This window comes from Epargyreus clarus, unplaced genomic scaffold, assembly GCF_041222505.1.
Source record: "Epargyreus clarus isolate Ecla_fem2 unplaced genomic scaffold, WU_Ecla_fem_2.2 ptg000034l, whole genome shotgun sequence".
Classification (NCBI taxonomy): Eukaryota; Metazoa; Arthropoda; class Insecta; order Lepidoptera; family Hesperiidae; genus Epargyreus; species Epargyreus clarus.
In genome coordinates this window covers 7,596,463-7,617,327 of record NW_027332239.1, presented here as the reverse complement: position 1 = coordinate 7,617,327, position 20,865 = coordinate 7,596,463, and the positions used below count along the sequence as shown (strand labels likewise).

The 20,865-nt window shown below is 34.4% G+C and overlaps 4 protein-coding genes across 5 annotated transcripts; 2 read left to right on the top strand and 2 right to left on the bottom strand.

Annotated features, from left to right (window-relative positions):
- Positions 1-3: 3 nt before the first annotated feature.
- Positions 4-2,174, top strand: LOC140756237 (uncharacterized). Its single transcript, XM_073091703.1, has 2 exons — positions 4-283; positions 1,012-2,174. Exons 1-2 carry the CDS (start codon positions 176-178, stop codon positions 1,294-1,296), a joined length of 393 nt encoding a protein of 130 aa, XP_072947804.1. The 5' UTR covers positions 4-175; the 3' UTR covers positions 1,297-2,174.
- On the bottom strand, positions 2,168-8,256 carry fidipidine (coiled-coil domain-containing protein 93). The gene is made up of 10 exons (XM_073091698.1): positions 7,931-8,256; positions 7,414-7,622; positions 6,713-6,980; positions 6,278-6,439; positions 5,963-6,010; positions 5,359-5,660; positions 5,084-5,203; positions 4,491-4,720; positions 4,009-4,129; positions 2,168-3,565 (listed from the first exon to the last, which is right to left on the bottom strand). Exons 1-10 carry the CDS (start codon positions 8,012-8,014, stop codon positions 3,343-3,345), a joined length of 1,767 nt encoding a protein of 588 aa, XP_072947799.1. The 5' UTR covers positions 8,015-8,256; the 3' UTR covers positions 2,168-3,342.
- Positions 8,257-9,204: 948 nt separating this feature from the next.
- Positions 9,205-14,606, top strand: Coq9 (ubiquinone biosynthesis protein COQ9, mitochondrial). The gene is made up of 7 exons (XM_073091100.1): positions 9,205-9,483; positions 9,703-11,461; positions 11,629-11,993; positions 12,078-12,169; positions 12,323-12,443; positions 13,179-13,382; positions 14,491-14,606. Exons 2-7 carry the CDS (start codon positions 9,745-9,747, stop codon positions 14,524-14,526), a joined length of 2,535 nt encoding a protein of 844 aa, XP_072947201.1. The 5' UTR covers positions 9,205-9,483; positions 9,703-9,744; the 3' UTR covers positions 14,527-14,606.
- A 4,393-nt stretch (positions 14,607-18,999) lies between these two features.
- On the bottom strand, positions 19,000-20,534 carry SOCS6 (suppressor of cytokine signaling 6). 2 transcript variants are annotated; one of them, XM_073091417.1, is made up of 4 exons: positions 20,133-20,534; positions 19,913-20,063; positions 19,404-19,697; positions 19,000-19,330 (listed from the first exon to the last, which is right to left on the bottom strand). In XM_073091417.1, the coding sequence occupies exons 1-4, from the start codon at positions 20,395-20,397 to the stop codon at positions 19,186-19,188; spliced, it is 855 nt and encodes a 284-aa protein (XP_072947518.1). In that variant the 5' UTR covers positions 20,398-20,534; the 3' UTR covers positions 19,000-19,185. The 2 variants fall into 2 exon arrangements, with proteins under 2 accessions (XP_072947518.1, XP_072947517.1); XM_073091416.1 differs by having other exon boundaries at positions 19,913-20,533.
- Positions 20,535-20,865: the final 331 nt, after the last annotated feature.

The window sequence follows — 20,865 nt, the reverse complement described above, 5'->3', positions numbered from 1 at the left end:
AAAGTTCACTCACATGAACACAACCTGTCGCGGCCGCTACCGGCTTCGTGGTACTTCGTCACACATTGTTATATTCATCAATTGATTGCCTAATTCTATTGTCAATAAACAAAAAATGATCTCAGCCGTTCGTCGGTGAATATTTAAGAGAGAAGTGTTTGTGTTTACAATAAATATGCCGTACATCATGGTCATGGGCAGCCTGAGCGCGCCGCACCTCTCCAAGGATGATGTCGCGACTGTGTACGGACTTAAAAGTGAAGAAAGAGCGGCTTTAGTCAGAGTAAGTTATTATGTGCAAAAATAAAATCTTAATTTAATTTTTACTTAAATAACAGTATGATAATGGCCCTTATATTCTTGTACTCATCAGCAATAAATTATTGGTCCGAGTAGTACGTACTTATTTTATGTGCCTACTTACTTATCGTATTTTTCTTTATGATTATCAGTAAATAAATGTAAAATAATCAGTACACATTTAAAAAACAATAGGTACCTATAGCATAATGGACACCTTTCAGATTTAGAAGTGTCGCTTACTTATAAACGATTTTTTATCCGATGTTTTTAATACGTTTTTTTCCTCATTTATTGCTTCCACTTTTTTTCTCTATAAAGAATACTGAACCTACGTTTCAAGTTTTAAGAACATGGTTCTATTTTATATTATGTACCTATTACTAAAAGTTTATTGAACCTATTTTGATGTAAAGGTATAGCCATTATGTAACTATTACCTTCCATAGCAGGAAAATGGTCGTTCAACAAATCACAGTAGTAATATTATGCTGCTGATAGCAACACTAACAAGTACTAATTAATTAGTACCTGCTTAGCATAGGTATAACAATCACAATCACAAATCTGTCGTTAAGAGTACCTACTGGGTTCAAACCCGACAACAATTAATACGTTATTAATTATTAATAACAAACTGAGTAAGACAAGACTGAATTTAAATCATCTAACAAATACAATGAATAATAGCCAAACTTCATATCATTTCAGGAGCTTAACTCATCCTTTGGTATGGCGATAGCGACATCATCAGATCAGGAGCGGACGGTGCGTGTGACACAGAAAGGTTTAACGCTCGTTGTGGTGAACAGAGTGCACGGGCTCTTCGGCTACGACGTGGTGTCGCACGCGATGGCGATGACCAACGCCAACCGCGAGCTCTGCTCCTTCACCATGTACAAGAAGAGCGGCACCAACTCGCACGGGCACGGGCACGGCCACGGCCACGCCAGCTCGCACAAGGGCCACGCGCACGGCGGCGTTGTCACGCTTTGATACGCCGGATAGTGTAGATTTAAATCGATAGATACGTCTTAAGTCGGCCTAAAAGGCAACTGCAAGTACGGTGACTACCTATGGTGCTGAGTCAAGGACAATCTGGCTCGTAATAAAAAATATAGAAAGTAAACAAAACATTGATAGTCGGAAATATAATTTTGAACACGCCGGTGTCTTAGAACAATCATAATGAATCTCTCAGAAAATTACAATAAGAATTAACATGTGAAACAAACATAGACAAATAAAAATATATTGAAGACTCGTATCTTGGCGGCACATCTATTGATTTCTGACGAATAGTGATGTTGCACGTGGCGTGATACGAACTGTTATTTACAACAATATAGCGTATACGGTATACTTATTACATATATTATGCATATATCTGAGATCATACTGCGTGATTATCATGTCCATCAACTCTTTTAATAAAAATAACTTTATTATTTATATTATACTGGAATAAGGCGATTGAAAGGTGCCTATCAAAATACGACCGCGTGTAATTTCTTATTCAATTATATTTAAATTTTAATATGAAAATATTTTGTTTGAAAATAAAATACATTCATACTTTACTATCATTTGACGGCTGTACAATGTGGTATATTTAATTTCAATTGTTAGATTTAATCGTAATTAATTATCCAGCAGGAGTGACAGTTATTAAGTGAAAAACTTGCATGAAAAAGCATTGTCTTATTGCTGTTAAATATATTATGCATTAATTGTATTTTTTATTAAGAATTAAATTGACGTACAAGTAAGCAGTATTCCTCAAGTATAAAAATGTTTTGATCTTGTGATTATTTATACAGTGCCACTATTATAAACAGGGTTACTAAAAAAAATATTATATTCTATAACATGTACTCATTATATTTTATTTCGATATAAAAGTGCATAATTAAATAATACAAACAAATGTTCAGTCTTACTATTTACATATACATAGGTAGGTATTGGAGTTTTACATCTTTTAAAATACACATTTTATATTTTATCTGGAATCTGCGGGACTAGAAATTATAGAATATAGATGAATCAAATTGGAAGATAATATTATTGCACTCGTTGTGTCCCAATATTTTTATTTACTCTTTGCAAATTCGTTTCAAATGTGTATAAAAGATTTGCTAAGAAATTAATATTAAATAATATAATATCATTTTATATTGTGGTATCAGCAATTGAAGCATGCATTAAACTAGGATTATAACATAGCATACAATAAATACAATACATGCGAATAATCTTTACAACTTGAAATTCTTAAATCAATATATTGTCTGTATTTTATTATTATGAAAGCGTTACAGAAGTACAATAATATTAAATGAGGACCAGTTAAGTGTTGTTCCTGCGTTAAATGCTATGTAAATTATAAGTTCCTAGATGGCCTCATAGTTATTGTACCCACAATAGTATCATAATGCTGATCACCACAGACAAACTAGTGAACAAAATTATTTTTATATACATATATGTATCCAGTGGCGTAACTATAAAGATACACGACGCAAATTCATTGCATGGGGTCCTAAGAAAATTTACGTTAGATTTTAATTGAATTTATTCTCTTCCGAATAGTATTTTAGTAACCACTAATCATTGGTCCTGGCGTTTTGTTTTTTTTTTTCATGAACATTAATATTTTAAGAGAATTTATTTTTCGCTGATTTATACACATTTCAAAGATTTTTATGATCAACTTTAAGCTCGCAGCCTCTGGGGCCCTGACAGGCTGTGAGTCTCTAGCGGCTTAAGGGGGCGGCGGAAGAGGCGGTCCGCCCCGCGCCTCGTCGGCAAAAAAGTCGTCAGAACTAAACAACGACTCACTCAACGAAATGTGTATCAGTCAGCGAAAAAAAATAGATTATCGAATCACAGGCGAACTTTTTACACTGGGGGCCTCCGTTCAACTTTCTACCCTGGAACTCCGACGAACTTAGTCTGCTGCTGGGGGTCGTGGCATTCGCCAGTCCTGCTACTGTATAGTTACGCCACTGCATGTATCCAAACAGGCATAGTTTCTGTCATCTACGAGGTAGTTTTCTGTCTCTCGGCCGCGAGGCGCTTGAGCGCGGCGGCGTACTGGCGCTGCACGGCCAGCAGGCGCGCCAGCTCGCCGTGCAGCGCCGCCTTGCGCTCCTTCTCCTGGTTGAACTTCAGCTCCACCTTCCGCACCGTCTGGTTCACCCATTCTACTATTGACTCGAACTGATTCATAAACTCTTCCCTTTTTCTCGCTGACGACATTACTCTGAAAATTTAATAGTTAATTAAGACATGTGACTTGAAAAATGATTTGTACATACATTTTTAATACAGGTAATATAGTACTATCAAATGAGCATGCAGTCTATCTGATCATAAGTGGCTACTGCCGACAGACATCTGTAATCAACCCCATATAACAATAATTGCTCCCCGAGGTCCACCTCAGATGCTACTTCTGAGGACTTAGTTGGTCAGTGTGTGTGTGTGTGTTCCTTACTACACAGTTCCTTCACAATAAATATTTCTGTTATCTCGCAGAAATTAATAAATTATTCTGTACTTTGTAATCGCTTTGCGGAGGCATAAAATTATAAAATATTAACAGGAATACAATTAAGAACAACCACAGCAAACCTACAAATCTTAGAAGACATATATGTTTAGTAAAAAAAATTGAATTAGTTGAAGCAAAAAGTTAATACTTACTCATCATAGTTATCAAGGATGGAATTCAATAGGCTCAGTTCCTTAGAAGTATAAAGTTTAACTTCATAAAGTGTATTATGAAATATGTAATACTGCTTAGTCTCTTTATGTTTCGATGCAACTGGAAAGAGTATAAAACAAAAATTACTTCAGGGATCCCAATTTTTGATTATCACACGGTTAAAGGGTCTAAGGGTCATAAATTCAATTCCAGGCCAGTCTAAGTTTTAATATTAAATATTTCTGGGTATATAAGTTTGGCAACTTACGTAAGGCTTATATATAACATGTATAACTCATGAAACTCAATATATGGTATTAATAATAAATATGAATTTTAATTGAAAGCTGTCTTCACAAAATACATAAGAAAATAGATAAGAATGTTGTAAACACATGACGAAAATATAGCGAACCCACTGTTTGCGACTCTGGCTTTCACTTGGCCAGTTTTTAAAATGATGAAAATAAAGCTTAATTACCTTGATTATAAAGCTCTATGAATCTCTTCTCGTACTGTAGTAGCTCCGCAGTGCCAGGAACTTCATCTATAGCTATGGAATATCTCAGTATTTGACGGTTCAACTGTCCTAATTCTAATTTCACGCCGCTTAAGTAATTCTTCATCTTTGTTTCCCTCTCTTGAAACTCCTTCAACTCTGCTGGTGTGAGAGGTACCTCTTCAATTTCCACATCAGATTCTTTAGCTTCCCTGCAACATAACAAGTTTTTTTTATAATATAGGAGTAGCAGACGAGCATGCATTCCACCTCATGGTAAGTGGCTACTGCCGCTCAGGGACATCTGTAATCATCCCCAAATAAGACTAGATATTCCTACCTGACGTCGTCCACAGATGCGTCGCTACCCCTGAGGACTAAGATGGAACGCCTCGGAAAAGTAACTCTCCCACACCACGTATATTTACGCAATTTCGGTCGGCAATGTCCCTCCTATATTACTCAGAAATCGCTTTACTTGAAGGGAAATGCACCACATTTATTTATCCTAAAAATATGTAGAGATCCAAAAAAATGTTTTAATGTACTTACGTTTACTAAATTAAGGCACTTACTTCAATTCTTCCATAAGTTTCTTGTGCTCCATCTCTCTATGTTGAATAATTTTTAAAAGTTCATTTCTTTCCCGAGCAAGTTCCTTGAGTGATTTATAGAAATCTTTTACATTTTTATCACTGAAAAGTACATCATAATTTTTCTATGTCACTTATGTAGCAAAAACAAAATACCAGTAATTAGTGAATTAATGCAGCTTTAAATGAAAATACGACAAAAACTATGTTTAACTGACTGGATTAACAATCATATTTAAGAGTTTTAAATAATATACCTGTAGTCATCCGTCTTCATTAACTTTCGCGTTATTCTTTGTAACTTGCCCATTATATTACTGTATTGCTTCTTAGCACTATCCATCCTCTCTTCATGTTCCCTTCTCACTATATCTATTTCATCTTCCATTGCATCTATTTTCCTAGTCAACCGATCAATGTCCTCAGAATACTTCAACTTCTCACTCTCCTCAAGTTCCTTGGGTACATCACCAGTTATTTCTGAATGTAACACTGCATAATGTAGTTTTGTATCTGCATTATTTCCATCGCCATCATTTTGCGTTTCAAACCGTGCAGCCTACAATTAAAACGATAATATAATTAGATATATGTAACAATATGATTTTTTTTATTTCATGTAATAAATTAATAGTTAAATAAATTGATAAAAACGATGTGGTAACAAAGATGCAGTTCACCTAATAAAAATGATCTCTACCACCCAAAGAACTCAATAATCAACTCCAATTACAATTGAAAGCCTACACAAAGTTTTAGTCCACCAGATGACATGTATTTATATATTCTTCATAAAAATACTATTTGTAATGAAAAAGAAAAACAAAATGTACATATAAACTTCTAAGCATTGTTACTTACTTCAATAGTTATTTCAGATGGGTCAGCTAAAGCCTTTTCATAATCATACTGCAAAAAAAAAATACCAATTAAATAAAAATAACAATGACATAACCATTAGTGCTATTTTTTGTACCATAATTATAATACTTAACAATAGTGTGAACTCTATACAATTTGATATGCTACTTTTTTCTAGACAAGATTTTTTTAACAATTTTCATCAAAATAGTGCTACAATTTTTGGATAACAATTATTATTTCTGTGTATTATTGTGTATGATTTATATGAAATACATTATGTTATTCTATATAAAATAAATAACTAAGCCTTACTAAGAAGTCAAGTCCTTCATCTTTCTTGGCTTCATCTGGGTTATTAGAAATGTGCATCAGCATCCTCTGATCATACTCTGAGAGCACAGCATTGACTTGTTCTAACTCATTCGCTGGTAGCGCACCTTTTCTTTTTCTTACTCTGCATGGTTTGTACAGATCCTGTGACAATGTTGAAAAAGAATAAAATCAATGTATCTTATATACAAAAAACAGAAAGAGTTCCAAAATAATGACATAAAAGCAGACACTAGACTAATCTAAAAATATTATTTTCATTATGGAGGTTTAATTTTTAGACCCAGTACTGAGGAACTCATGTTTAACCATAAGACAACAATGGGTTGGTAATAGTGATGAATTGATGACCAATTCAGGCTCCAATAAATTATAGTAATTAATGTCATTATAAAAATATAAAGCTATTTGTATTACCTGAACAATTCTTAAATTTTTCAGTAGTTTCTCTCTCTGCAAAAAATATGCTCGGTCCGATTCAAATATGTGGTCCTTCTCATACTGCATGACCGCAAACTTACGCAGCTCATCCTCCTTAGCCTCTCTGAACTCACTCGAATATTTGATCAACCACTGAATCAATGGATAAATGTTAATAAAATCTAGGCCTTGTATTTGATGGGGTTCTACAGTATAAGGGCACTTCATGGTTGGCAGGATTTTTACAATTTTCTCTGTTAATGCTCTGGAATGGAAAAAGATAATGGTACAACAAAATAGGATTAATTTGTGGATAATATGAAAGTACATGTTTACACAAGTTTTATTTATATGTCTGGGAGACTGTATAAATAATTTTCTTAAATAATTTTGTTTTAGGATTGGTAGATTGACGTGAATTATGTCAGGTATAATTGCTTTTGGGAGAAAATGTAACTATTTAACTATACAATTTTCTGAACATTAATGTTTTTTTGCAAGATTTGACTGTACATGCATTACAGCCACACTTCTTCCAGCTAACATGCGTGTACCCAACTCATACATCTTGCTGTAAGATAACAGAATGTGTATAAGAAGGATTGTACTAATGGGATAGGTTAAAGAAGTCAATTAGTGTACGATAGTAACAATTTATCAGGCCATCATACTGGTCATAAAATTGAAATATAACATACATTTTCTTTCCAATGGTAAGATTTTCCTCAAAGAGAAGACTAATGTCCACATCAATATCACACAGCTCGATGCACCAGCTGAGGCCTCCCACAATTTTATCAAATGCTGACAGCCCTTGCAACTGCGCCCTGTAGTAGCCGGCTGCGACAAGTGCATCTGATATTTCATGCCATTTTACTAATTGTTCAGCATCTTCACGCACTTCGACCTAATTTAATCAAAATAATAGAGTATACTAAGTTTTCTCGAATAGAAAATAATAATGTATAGTTTATGAACTTGTGAAAAATTCTGTATTACATCCTATTTATTGTATTTGTATATAATTATTTTTTATAATAACAAAAAAAACAAGTTTCATAAAATAATTACAATGGATCAATTATTTTTAAATTTGTACAGTTAATTATTTTTCTTTGTCTATATTTCTATTAATACAATCACAAAATAATTTATAACATATTATAAACATGTTTCTTGTCTGTCTGTCCTACCTCTGTCTGTAAACTGTCTTACCTCTTTCCCTTCGTGATCAACCCCACTGTAAATATTCATCAAAGGTTTACTTCTAGTAAAAATATTTTTCTGCTTTCCAGCCATTCTTGAAAATATTATATTCTGCTTATAGTACTCAGAATAAACAGATCATAAAGTTGTTGACTTGACAAAGTAAATAAGAATAAAGTGCATAGTATTACGTGTTTGAATATATTTTTCTTCCATTTAACCGTGAGTGAAAGGTTATACGCCTGCCTATTTAATATTAATTAAAGAAATTAAGATGATACATGTTATCATTTAATAACAATCATCCCACAACATGACACAAAAATCTTGTGACAAGATGACAAGTTGACAATGGATAGCTGACAACACTATTCACAATAATAGTTTCTTTCCTTGATGTGGCGTCGTATATTTTGCACGTAGTCATTGACCCAGTAAAAACTACTAAAAGATATTAAGTAGCAGTAGATATGTGACATTATAATTAAAGAAATGTCACAAAGCTAGAATACGACATATATCTATGAGTGTGACTGGGCACTCACTGGGCCCAAAGTCTAAATAGGTTTGCCAAAGGCGCCACCATCTTTCTTAATGTTGCTAAGATAGTTTTAATATCTAAGCAACAACCTAGGAAGTTTTTTTTTCTTTTTTTTTTTTATAATATGAGAGTAGCAGACGAGCATGCAGTCCACCTGATGGTAAGTGGCTACTGCCGCCCATGGACATCTGTAATCAACCCCAGATAGGATTAGATATTATTACCTGAGGTCGGCCACAGATGCGCCGCTACCCCTGAGGACTAAGCTGGAACGCCTCGGAAAAGTCTATCTCCCTTACCACACCCTTCAAACCGGAACACAGCAGCGCCTAACACTGCTGTTATTAGGTAGAAGTAGTAAATTTTCTCTCTCAAAATCAATCAATCTTTGACATTTAATAAATATCATAATTTATCTATTTTATTCTAAGACCGTAAAAAAAAACAGTAACTAGAAGTTCAGTTTTTCTCGAGTGTGCATTTTAGGAAAAAATGACTAAAAATAAATTAAAAAAATCTCAAAAACGGTAAACTTTTTGATATCACATCATAGGGTCAAATCCGTCAGTAACGGACTGTTTAACACTTGGATTTACCTGTAACTATCTGTATACTAGAAAAACGGAGAATGTTTCTAGCTTAAGCATTATATCTTTTATTTATTGCCAGAATGACATTATTCTTATTGATAATCTGTCTAAGTGTGTATTTGTAGTCTGCGGTTTTGTAGAGTATTGTTCATCTGTTCTGTCAAAGTCATAACTCATTTGAATGAAATCTGTATTTCTAAATGGAAACATTGAAAGCACGAAATTCACGAAACTGAATGTAATTATTGCGATTTTCCCAAAGTTATTTTAATGAACCTACCAGCTGCATGTGTCTTTGATAAATAGTGCATTATATCTGTATTGTATTTCAATCAATTCAGCATATTTTAACATAAGATAATTTTGCGAATTATCAATATCAACTAGGCGAAAGTACTTGACAATGAGTAATTTCCAGAAGATTTTTTACTGTAAGTACTTTTATATTCATAGTAGAGTCAAATTCCTCGTGCTTACGAAAAAAATACTTACATGTTTCGAGATCACCGACAAAGCTATGGTTATATCCGTTTTCCTCAGCATTTTTCTAAACGAAAAAGTGGAACATGAAAGTAGTACGCATTTCCATATATTCATTATTTAAAATAGAAGTATATGTCCAGTAATACATTGTAGGTAATTAATTTCAGAGTTCATTTTATTGGAAATAAGAACTCTTTGTAAAATTCATCATGGATCAAAGTGTTGATATTTTGGATTTAATTTCATCGTTATTGGACGCTGGGGACTACAAGGCAGCGCTCAGCGTACCCAATGATGAGAAATATCTCAGTAGCTTTAAAGACAATTGTTGGGATCTGATGTCCATGGTGATAGGCAAGGTGGAAGATAACACAATGATTATAAAGCCGTCACTGCAGGGAGCTTGTGAAGAATTTCTTCTAACAATTGTTCAGAAAGCTGTGCCAGAAGAAGCTCTTCTAGAATTCATAGAGCAAATTGAGATTGCTAAGAATGATGCACAGTTCAGTATAGTATTGACTGCAGTTCAAGAACTTTTAAAGAAGCTAACCATAAAGCGTGGAAGATCACTAGAATGGTGTTTGAATTCTATTAGTACTTATATTGAAGGAATTCCTGTTCCCGAGTATAAATTGCAGGGAAAGGAACGTTTGCTAATGGAGAATGATGCCCAATTCCGACGGATTATTAGAGTGTACTCCTTATTGCCAACATTTTACGCTCCTTTTGTCAAAGAACTATCTGTGGAAGATGCTAATGTTAGGACAAAACAAATAATATCAGCATTTCTTGTGAGTTTACTGGGAAAGCCTATAATATTTCTAGATTTAGACCCAGAATTGAATTCAAAAAGTGAAGCTAGACAGTGCATTAGTACAATGATACTAGACCTGTGTACTCTTGTAAGGAATATTATGAAGTTTCTACCGTATGTCCATATCTGCCACAAGGAAGATACAAGCAGTATTAGAAAAAAGACTTCTAGTGATGCTGACGATGAATTATTGCCTTATGAACACAAAGAGAAAATAAATATGACAACATTGTCTGGGTTATTCTATGCTACTCATTCAGGACATTTTGAAGTCCCAGAATCAGCGGTTCCCTGTGTCTATTCTCCTGAATATACAGTGAATACTATTTTGTTGTGTGCTGTTCATTTGTTAGGTTTTACAGAGTATGGTCCATTACATAAAGGAATCATTTTATGTAAAGCAATATTTGTTTACATACCCGATAATTGCCCTGCAGCCCAACTTTCATCAATTCATTATGATTTAAGTAAAGCCCTCATCAATATAGCTATTTTCTCACATTACGAATACATTCGTAAATATGCTGTTAATCTCATTAAATCTCATATTCATAAATTTGAACATAAGGGTAGATGTATACTCATTAAGTACATTATAAATGTTGCAAACCACTCTGGAATGATTGGTTATGTTATAAGTCTATACAAAGAAAATATTAATGAAGTATTTAAGCAAAATATTGAGATGCCTAGTTGTTACATGGGTACCGAACTTATTGATATGATCAAAAAAATTTGCCACCTGCCTCACGGAGCTGAATCAGATTTAGTAGAACTTGCTGATCACATAATTACGACTCTTAATTTCCTGAGATATTTACTTTTAAGAGATACAAAGAATGTGACTGGAATAAGAGATTGTATAGACATGCTTGAAGCGGATTATTTAAGTAAATTAAGAGTTGCACTTAACATGTCTAAAGCTCACTATGAAGTAAAGTTGAAAGACATAGAAGAGTCTAGAACCATTCCTGAGGCAGGAGTGGAAATCTCTGTAAATGTTGGCGGGAATTACTTAGATAAAATACCAACAGACAAGAAGAAAGAGATCATTCACTCTGCTCTTAATGCTTTCCATCTAATTGAAGGACTATTAGCATGTTTATCAGAATGTATTTATACGATCCAGACACAAAAGACCGATACGCCCATCTAATTATGAAGTTATCAATTAAAAATAATTTATAATAATTAGTTATTTTATTTTTCTTTCTTTGTAAATACGTAATGTACATACTTAAGTAATGTTTTATAAGACACAGTACTATTTTGTTAACAGCGTTAAGGATCGGGCGTAGATTTGTAAAACCGCTCCCATTAGTTCCAATAAGTAACGCCCAAAGAACATTAAGATTTTACTGTCAACGTGTGAATGAGAATATACGAAATACAGAAGCTCCTATGCAAGTAGTAGCAACTGAACATGAAGAACATCAATATGAAGAAAATGTGAAGAGCAGAATTTTGACGAAAGCATTAGAATTTGTAACAAAGCATGGTTGGTCTGTTGATTCACTAAGCCAAGGTGCTGAAGCGGCCGGCTATCCTGGCATATCCCATGGCTTATTCCCTAATGGAGGAGGAGACCTCGTTCATTATTTTAACGTTAGATGTAATGAACAACTTGTTGAGCAAATGAAAGCAGTAAGTGCACCTACTAAGAATACTAAACTCTATTAACTTAGCCTTTAATATTATTGCATTAATTAGTTTTTGTTTTTGATTCAGTGGCCGAAACAAGATTTGAAAGAATCCAAAATACCAGCTCAGCAAATAGAAGATGCTATAATGACAAGACTACAGATGATAGGACCCTATAAGTAAGTTTTCATTGTAATTGTTTTATTTTTAAACTGAGATTTATAAAATGTTAGTACTTTTGCAGTTCTATTTATATGTAGTACCATTCTTCATACTACACCTATAATAACAGTTGGTTCTGCTGATAATCTCGCTTCATTGTTTTATTTCAGGAGTACGTGGCCAAAGGCTATGGCGATTCAAACGCTGCCTAACAATGTTCCTAATTGCTTAGCAACTTTATTGTCATTAGTAGACGATATTTGCTACCATACGGGCGACCGCAGTGTTGACGTAAGTAACTTGATATTGACTTGCATAAATAATTTATTATAGCGAACTAGAACAAAAGTAATAATCCAAAAAGCAAACATTCCCATAACAGAGTTGATCCCATTGCCCATTCATGGGGTTTGCCCATTCACATTTACACATCTAGAAGCAGTGCCTCTGATGGAATTTTAGGAACTAAAATATGTCATGGTAATGTTAATCATTGTAATTCTCGATGAAATCTTATACTAAGGGTACGGAAATCCAGAAAGAGACAGTGCTATCTGCGCAAAAAACTTACTATCTATACTTCTATACTAATATTATAAAGAGGTAACTTTAATTGTTTGTTTGTAAAGGCAAATCTTCGGAAATATTGAACCGATCTTAAAAATTCTTTCATATTCAGGAAGCTGCACTATTCAGGAGTGCTATAGGCTAAATTTTGTTATAATTGAACAATAAGAACAGAGAAACATAATGGCATATGTATATCAAGTCAGCGGAAATTGGGAAAGATGTGATGCTTTACCGGCGTGCGCTGACTAAAGGTTCGGTATAGACGAACATAATGTTCATCAAAAATGTTGCTCTATATTAGTTTTCACGACATAATTGCATCACAAATATATAATTAACTCTCAAGAAAATAGGCACGGGTCAGCTAGTCTGAAATATATGAGGCGAAATTGTTGTTGTAGACGAATATCTTTAATTTCTTTAAATTTATCAGATGTTTAATCTTCAACGTTACAGTTTAATTGGTACATCCGGCGAGTTGGACTTGCCGGTATATACAAAGCATCGGAATTGTTCTATCTAACGGACAACACCCAGGATAACAGTGCTACTCGGAGTTTCGTGAAATCGAGGATAAGAGACGCGGAGCTGATTCAGACCGCACTAAATATGAACCCAGTGTCTGTCGCTCCACAAACGTTAACTGCTGCGTTCGTTACGGTAAGGAAAATACGTTTAGTACCAATAGGGGAACAGAGTAGATACGGGGAAGTTCGTTATCCGCCTCGCACGCTCAATGTATGTGCGGGCGGAGGCCGGACCATACTCCCATTTGAAGTTGTTCGCGCCCCTACACGATTGACCCATCTATTATCCGACCGGTTTATTTTTGATACTTTTTTTATATTATAATGTTTTAAACACAGATTGATCACTCCTAACAAGGTTTTCCACTTCTCCGTGCTATGTCCCTAAAATATTTGAAATACTTAATTATTTTTTACGTAAATTACGTAGTATTAGTAATTTAAACTTACCTACATTTTCTCTAAAAATGTTTTTGGAGTTTACTCCTTAAGAAACGATTTGAGTTATAAGGCCCGGTACGGAAATTTTATTAGGAGTAAAATCAAGTGTAACACGAAAAGTTGAGGCGTAACGTAGAAAGAGACAAACATATATATCCACACTTTACGCGCAACACCAGTGAAGTCACTGAATAGAAATGTCATAATTTTATTTTTTTTTATTTGTCAAGCATTTAAAAAATAACTGCCTAATCAGCCTTTTATGGCGTCATCCAATTTTAAGGCTGTGAAGTATCTTTCTATTTTACTTATCAAAGGTTTTACATAACATTATATTATTATGAATAAATATTAGAAATCCGTGGGGTATTCGACAACCAGATAATCTGTCCGGGCAAAGGGGAACCCGAGACCCGAATTTCCTGCCCCCCGCAAGACCTCCCATTTCATGATGATTGTAGATACGGCTTACATACAAGGCCTAGTAAATGTAAGAAAAAATAATATTCTCGTAAGATTTATTTTAGTGTGTAAAATTTTACCTTTACTCGTATAAGCAAGCCCTTACACATGGCGCCATAAAACAGATATTGAAAAGTGCCTCCTCCCAGCTAGATTTTTTATTAATTTAATTATACATCTCTAGTTTTTTTTAAATTAAAATCAGCCTTCCTGACTCTTCAGAATTTTTCGATATAGAGAATAAGCATCATACTACCAAAAGTTACCAAGATTTCGCAATCCAAGCCCAGTCCAAAAAATCATAATGCACCATAAATAATTATTTATTTTTGTTTCAGGCAAAAAACATGCTAGGAGTTAATACACTTAAGTGAACAATTAAGGTTATAATTGTCATGGGTAGAAATAATTGTAACAGTATTTTTGGTTGATAAATAAATAAATAATTTGTAAACTGTTTAATTTATTTCAATTCTGCATTTATACATTTTAATTATAGACAACATCTAAAAGTTCATAAATGTTATAACTTTACTATTAACATCCCATTAAAAGCTTATAAATATAATTATTCCAATAATATTCCTGTCATGTATTTTTATATATTAAGGTACTTTGTCTCATTATATTTTAAATGATATTCAATCCTATAATTAGTAAGACTAACGAAATATATTTTGTAGGTAAATTCTTTAGTATAATTATATGAATATTAGCTTTCCATGATCTCTGGTTTATTCAATGTGTATTAATTTTGTGCATGATCTTGGTCCATTTTACTTATCGTTATAATAAGTTCATATTATGTCGTTGCCACTATGAAACACAAGTAATTTTATAATAACAAATTATAATAATAGGTAGAGTCCGCGCCAAACTTCTAGTCCGCTCTGAGTATAAAAACGAGTCGCGTCGCAACAGCAAATTGCATATATTAGCGAGATGAAGACAGCGCAGGACCTCCCGGCACCCGTCTGCTATCCGCTTTAGTTCAGGGGTACACAGCTGCGTTAGTGTGCCCTTACTGTTGCTACGAAGTATATGCTTGTTGTTGAGTTCAACCGCATTGGCTCTCTGACTAGACCAGCGCGTCGCAATTTCAGAGCGGACTAAAAGTTTGGCGTGGACCATAGATGAAATGTCATTGGCGCGGACTACACCTTAGGTAGGTGTAATCATGTAATCAATCATTCATGTAATCTGTTCAGGCCACTCTTCTAAGAAATACAAACTATATTCGTATATAGATATGCATATTGTGATAAAGACAAGGAGGAACAAGGAGATTTCATTTATTAATTACTAGTTTTTGCCCGCGGCTTCGCCCGCGTTTAAAAGAAAATAATATAACATACTAACATACATAAAACTGAAAATTTGTACCTTCATTCCAACTCTGAAACCTTCGTGGGCTCATAGACAACAACTTTGCTAAAGATTATCACTTGAGTCTTGATCAAATGCATAGTTTACGATTCAATCCTTACTAATATCGATTAAAATATCGAAATATCGATTTTTATGGTCCGAAAGATCGATTCTCCGATTAATCGATCTTAGATCGCCACCCCTATTTCCCGTGGGATTTCTGGGATAAGAACTATCCTATGTCCTTTCTCGGGTTTTAGACTATCATTGTACAAAATTTCATTAAAATCTATTCAGTGGTTTAGGCGTGAAGAAAAGACAACCAGACAGACAGACAGACAGAGTTACTTTCAGATTTATAATATTAGTAAGGATCATACTACATTACGTTTCATGACTTTAAGTGAAAGACTCTCCACATTTGCATAGGATTCACTATATTTATATATACTTAATTACTTACTAACTGAACTCCGCTGGGTTTCTTGCGTTAAATATATGACATAGGTACAATGTTCTAAGTGTTCATTATGTCCAACTAATAGTACATTACGATACGAGGACGAAAAATTTTTTTCTGACAAGTGTGAGTTTGCAGGCCGAGCCGCAGGCGAGGACTGCAATCACACGAGTCAGAAAAACATTTTTCGTCCGCGTGTTGTATAAAATTTTATATTACGGGGTCGGAAATGGGGGTTTTGCGCACGCGAAGCGTGCGTAAAACGTCCATTTACGCACGCCGTGATATAAATAATATTTTGTCAACTGATAAACAGATGAAATAAACGAACTCAATACAGATAAAGATACGTATTTAGTTAAACTGCAAGATTCTAATTCAAGAACATTCAAAAATGTAAAAAAAAAACTGGAGTCCCTTCGTCAATAAAATGTAGGTTATCATATAAAACGTATATCACAAATACAATTATATACAAGTACCATAATCAGTATTATTTGCTACAAAAATAGTCACTCCCCGTAGATACATAAGCTATAAGTTTTGGTGGTAGTGGTAACTTGTCCCAAGTATTCTGTGGCATCGTTTGTCTGATAACAAATCTACAGATCTTTTGTAAGGAGTCCAGCTTTGCAAATCTGAAATTAATACATTTAACATTATTGTACCTATATGCACGTAAAGTGAATGCTGTTTACATACTATGGCTGTTTATAGAAATAAACTCGACAGACAAAAAGCCTAAACACGTTATAATCAGTTGCGTCGTTGTTAAAATATAGGCGACACCTTTTTGAGAACTCCGGGGTCTCCGACGGAACACAACTGGAGGAGCAGTTTCCGCTCCTCCGACACCATCTAGTGTTTACGACGGTATGCGACCACACCTACCGCAGTCCTTCCCGGGGTCGCTTGCTGGACGGTTCGAGCTCCCACTCTTGCCGCCCGCAACCCCGGAAGCCCGCTTTTAGTCGCCTCCTACGACAGGCAGGGGATACCGTAGCCCTCAGGCCGTACCGGATCATAGTGTTCACACGGTGCGCTGCGTCGACGCGCGCACCGTGTGAACACTATGATTATTAGTATGTAAAACGACGCACCCACAGCGCAACGTCGACGCAACGCGCCGTGTGGACCGGCTCTTAGGCTGGGGACGGCGTAGGATGGGTTCGGTACATTTTGCCGCCCTTTAAATATGCTTTTCTCCTTAAGCTTAATTCTTATAAATATACGAAACTTTATTTTACAATAGCAATAATCATACTTACACGCAGCACAAAATATTATAGATTATGTTAATTATTATAACTTCTAAGTATAACGTGGTATAACATAAGTACCTATATTGGATAGTATACCTGCATAAGGGCCTCGATAGTTCGATTTTAACTTTAAGTTCGATTGATTTGACGTTCAAAGTCGTACAATATTGTAATATTTGACTTGGTGGCACAAATGTTTCATTATCCAAGGAATAAAGTCCATTGGCATGTTCAAAGCGGACATGAATGGTACGACCCTTCCATCGAAATGAGAGGCAGAGAATATGCCTCGAGTCAGATGAGTCTCTCACGAGGAATACTTTGTCATTTTCCTTAGCGAGAAGTTCATTAGCTTCCTTCACAGTTATTCCCCCCCAATACCAGCCACATCTGAAATAAAAATACCTTTAAAAAAGCTGTTTATTTGAAGTTATGCCTGTGTTCACAGAACGGATCCGCCATTGAAAAAAAATCCATATTCGATCCCGGTCAGGTAGATATTTAAATACTAAAATAAAAATTGACACATCAGTCTACATATTATCCCCAACGCAATAAAATTTAGGAAGCGTTGAAGGTGTGCGATTGTTATTTTACATAGGTATACCTTAGAAGGTAAATATGCATTGTGAATGAATGAAAGGGTTGCGCTGCCGATGACGAAACACGAAGAGTTCCTTTAAAACTTTTACTTACTTTGATATTTGGCAATAAGTACAAGTTTGCCGACATTCATTTTGATGACATCCTTGATTAATAGAATTGCGATATGAACCATGCCTTTCCATGATCTCCTTGATTTAGCCACTATTCTTAATGTTACACTCAAAATATATTAAATTTATGAATGTGCATACTCCCCAATGAGTTAAACTTATCACAAATTTATATAACACGCAAATATCAGACACAAGCAATTATTTCTTATTTTCCAAGTATATAACACTAAATTGAAATATTCGTCCGGTTTTGCTAACTACCAAATATATTATAACTGCGATAAGGGCAAAGAGGTACATATGCATGAGGAGGAAATTATTAACCAGGAATTAGTCATACCACGCCATGTTTCATAATATGAAGTATAGGATTTGCTTGATATTTTTGACTTGAATGTACCAATAGTAGTAGTAGTGCTAAAACCGTTACTGGTTCGACTCCGCTACATCTATTTCTGCCTTTTATCAAGCTGTGTTAAGTGCTACTGTGTTTCAAGGGTGTTTGTGATAGAGAACTACAAGAGGCATTATAATAAATGGTTCTATACATAAATTAGGTTCGTTCTATATAACTAGTAACATATGAGTGGAAAACTACAGAGTATACGCAATCCTTTTTAGGGATGATTAACAATGTCCATGGGTACCACCTAGGGCTGTATACTATTAGATGGGCACTACGCTAGTTTGCTACTTCTGGTCTAGACTTTTTCCCCTCCGCCTTCCCCTTTTATACGCCCATTTTTACCTCACTTAATGCTCCAAACAATATTTTTAATGAGTCTAGAACTTCAGTTCAATCAGCTATTTGGTATTTTAGCTATAAAATGAACCTTTTAAGTATTTTGGTAGGATATTTTTGTACTGTTTTTTTTTGGAAAAAAAAATAGTGCTTGTCTGATCAACCAGGAATCAGTCACTCCTTGTAACAATATAGGTATGTTTAAACAAATGAAAAAAATACATTTGTTTTTGGTAATGGCATATAAATAACATGGTGATAACTCAGTTTTGTTTTCAATGTAATAAAACCACAAATTAATCACAGTACAGTTATTCTTTATTATTACAAAATATTAACATTTTCAATCTGTATAAATGTATAAACACTTTTTATGTACAAAGTCACATAAGATATGTTGATTACCATTGAAAGTAAAGCCTTAAATGTAAGAGGTGCTAATCAGTACATAACTACAAGGCACTATAAGGCAATCTTTTCTACTATGAAGGTACAATATAGTCACTGCCCATAGATACGTAAGATATAAGATTTAGTGGTAGTGGTAACCTTCCCCAAGCATTCTCCGACACCGTTTGTCTGATAACAAACCTACAGATCATTTGTAAGGAGTCCAGTCTTGCAAATCTGAAACCAAAAGCATGTGTGTATAATATTTAAGCGAGTTGTATTTGACATGCTCTTCATGAATATAGTATACCTGTTCAATGGTCTGGCTAGTTTCACAGGCATTTCAAACAGTTTTGACTTTACATCCACGGTTGCACAGTGCTCTGATATTCGATTTGGTGGCACAAATGTTTCATTGTTTAACGAAAACAGTCCATTGGCATGTCGAAGGCGCGCATGCAGAGTGCGACCCACACAACGGAAAGAGACACAGAGAATATGCCTTGAGTCATATGAGTCTCTTACGAGGAATACATTGTCATGTTGCCCGGCCAAAAGTTTTTCAGCTTCACTGGAAGTTATTCCTCCCCAGTACCAGCCATGCCTGTAATAAAATTTTGCAATTAAAAAAATATATTCAAGTAAGCATACATTTTACATACATTTTGGACGAAAAAACAATTTAATAGTTGCCCTATAGTTGCTTTAACAAGTATAAAAGATGGTCATTTCTGAAGGAGCATAATCAGTTTTTTTTTTAATTTTAAGTAAATGTTTGGACTCAAGCTATAAATTCCATATTAATTTCATGTCACTTACTTAGACAATTGGCAGTAAATAGCACAAGTTTCTAGGGATGAATGTTGATGATGTCCTCGAAGAACAGAGTGGCCGTCTGAATGTTGGCATTTCATGATCTGCCTGTCGGGCTCGGAATCCTTCCGAATCTCGCCGGCAATCAGCCGTTTGTCTGATGATGAACACGGATCAGTGCTTTTGTTATGGTTACAAATGTATTCACCATCATTATTTTTATTACCGAAATATCGTTGCAGCGATCTCACACTGCCAGTTAAGAAGAGCTTGTTTTTCCAAAATTTGACGAATTTACTTGTGTTCACTGGTGGCTTTCGCTCTGGTAAAAATACACAATTCACTATATCAGAATTGTTGAAATCTAGTTTGTTATCAATCGTCCGTTGTAAATGTTTACATTCCATTGGTTTCAACCACTTGCGAAGACACCCTGTTGCGAGCCATTTGCGACGATTGCAATGTGAACACCGCTCGAAATTCTTATTCATTGTTAAACATTTATTATCCTAAAATATATAATGACACATCTCAAACTGTTGAATCAATGAAATAATAAAATTAAAATGTTTATTATTTCTTATGGTTGATGAAATGAAATCAACCAACCCATAAAATAAAATTACAACAGATAATTTAGTAGTTTTTTGTCTTATTTGATAGATAAATTATAGACTAAATATGCTCATAATAATAAATCGTTAAATATGAATAATAAATCGTTTCATAAAATATATTTTTTGGGACAATATTGAGCGGTACGAACGTTATTATGAATATTAACATAAACTATTGATTTTGTCTGTACTGTCTAGTAAAATAATTAGGCGATGAGGTAGATATAAACTATAAACATTGAAACAAATTTCCAACTGCTTTTCAATTTCGTAGTGTTTTATATTTTAAAATAAAATATTTAGTTCTCAGCACAATTTTAATTGATTTAAAAGTAAATATTT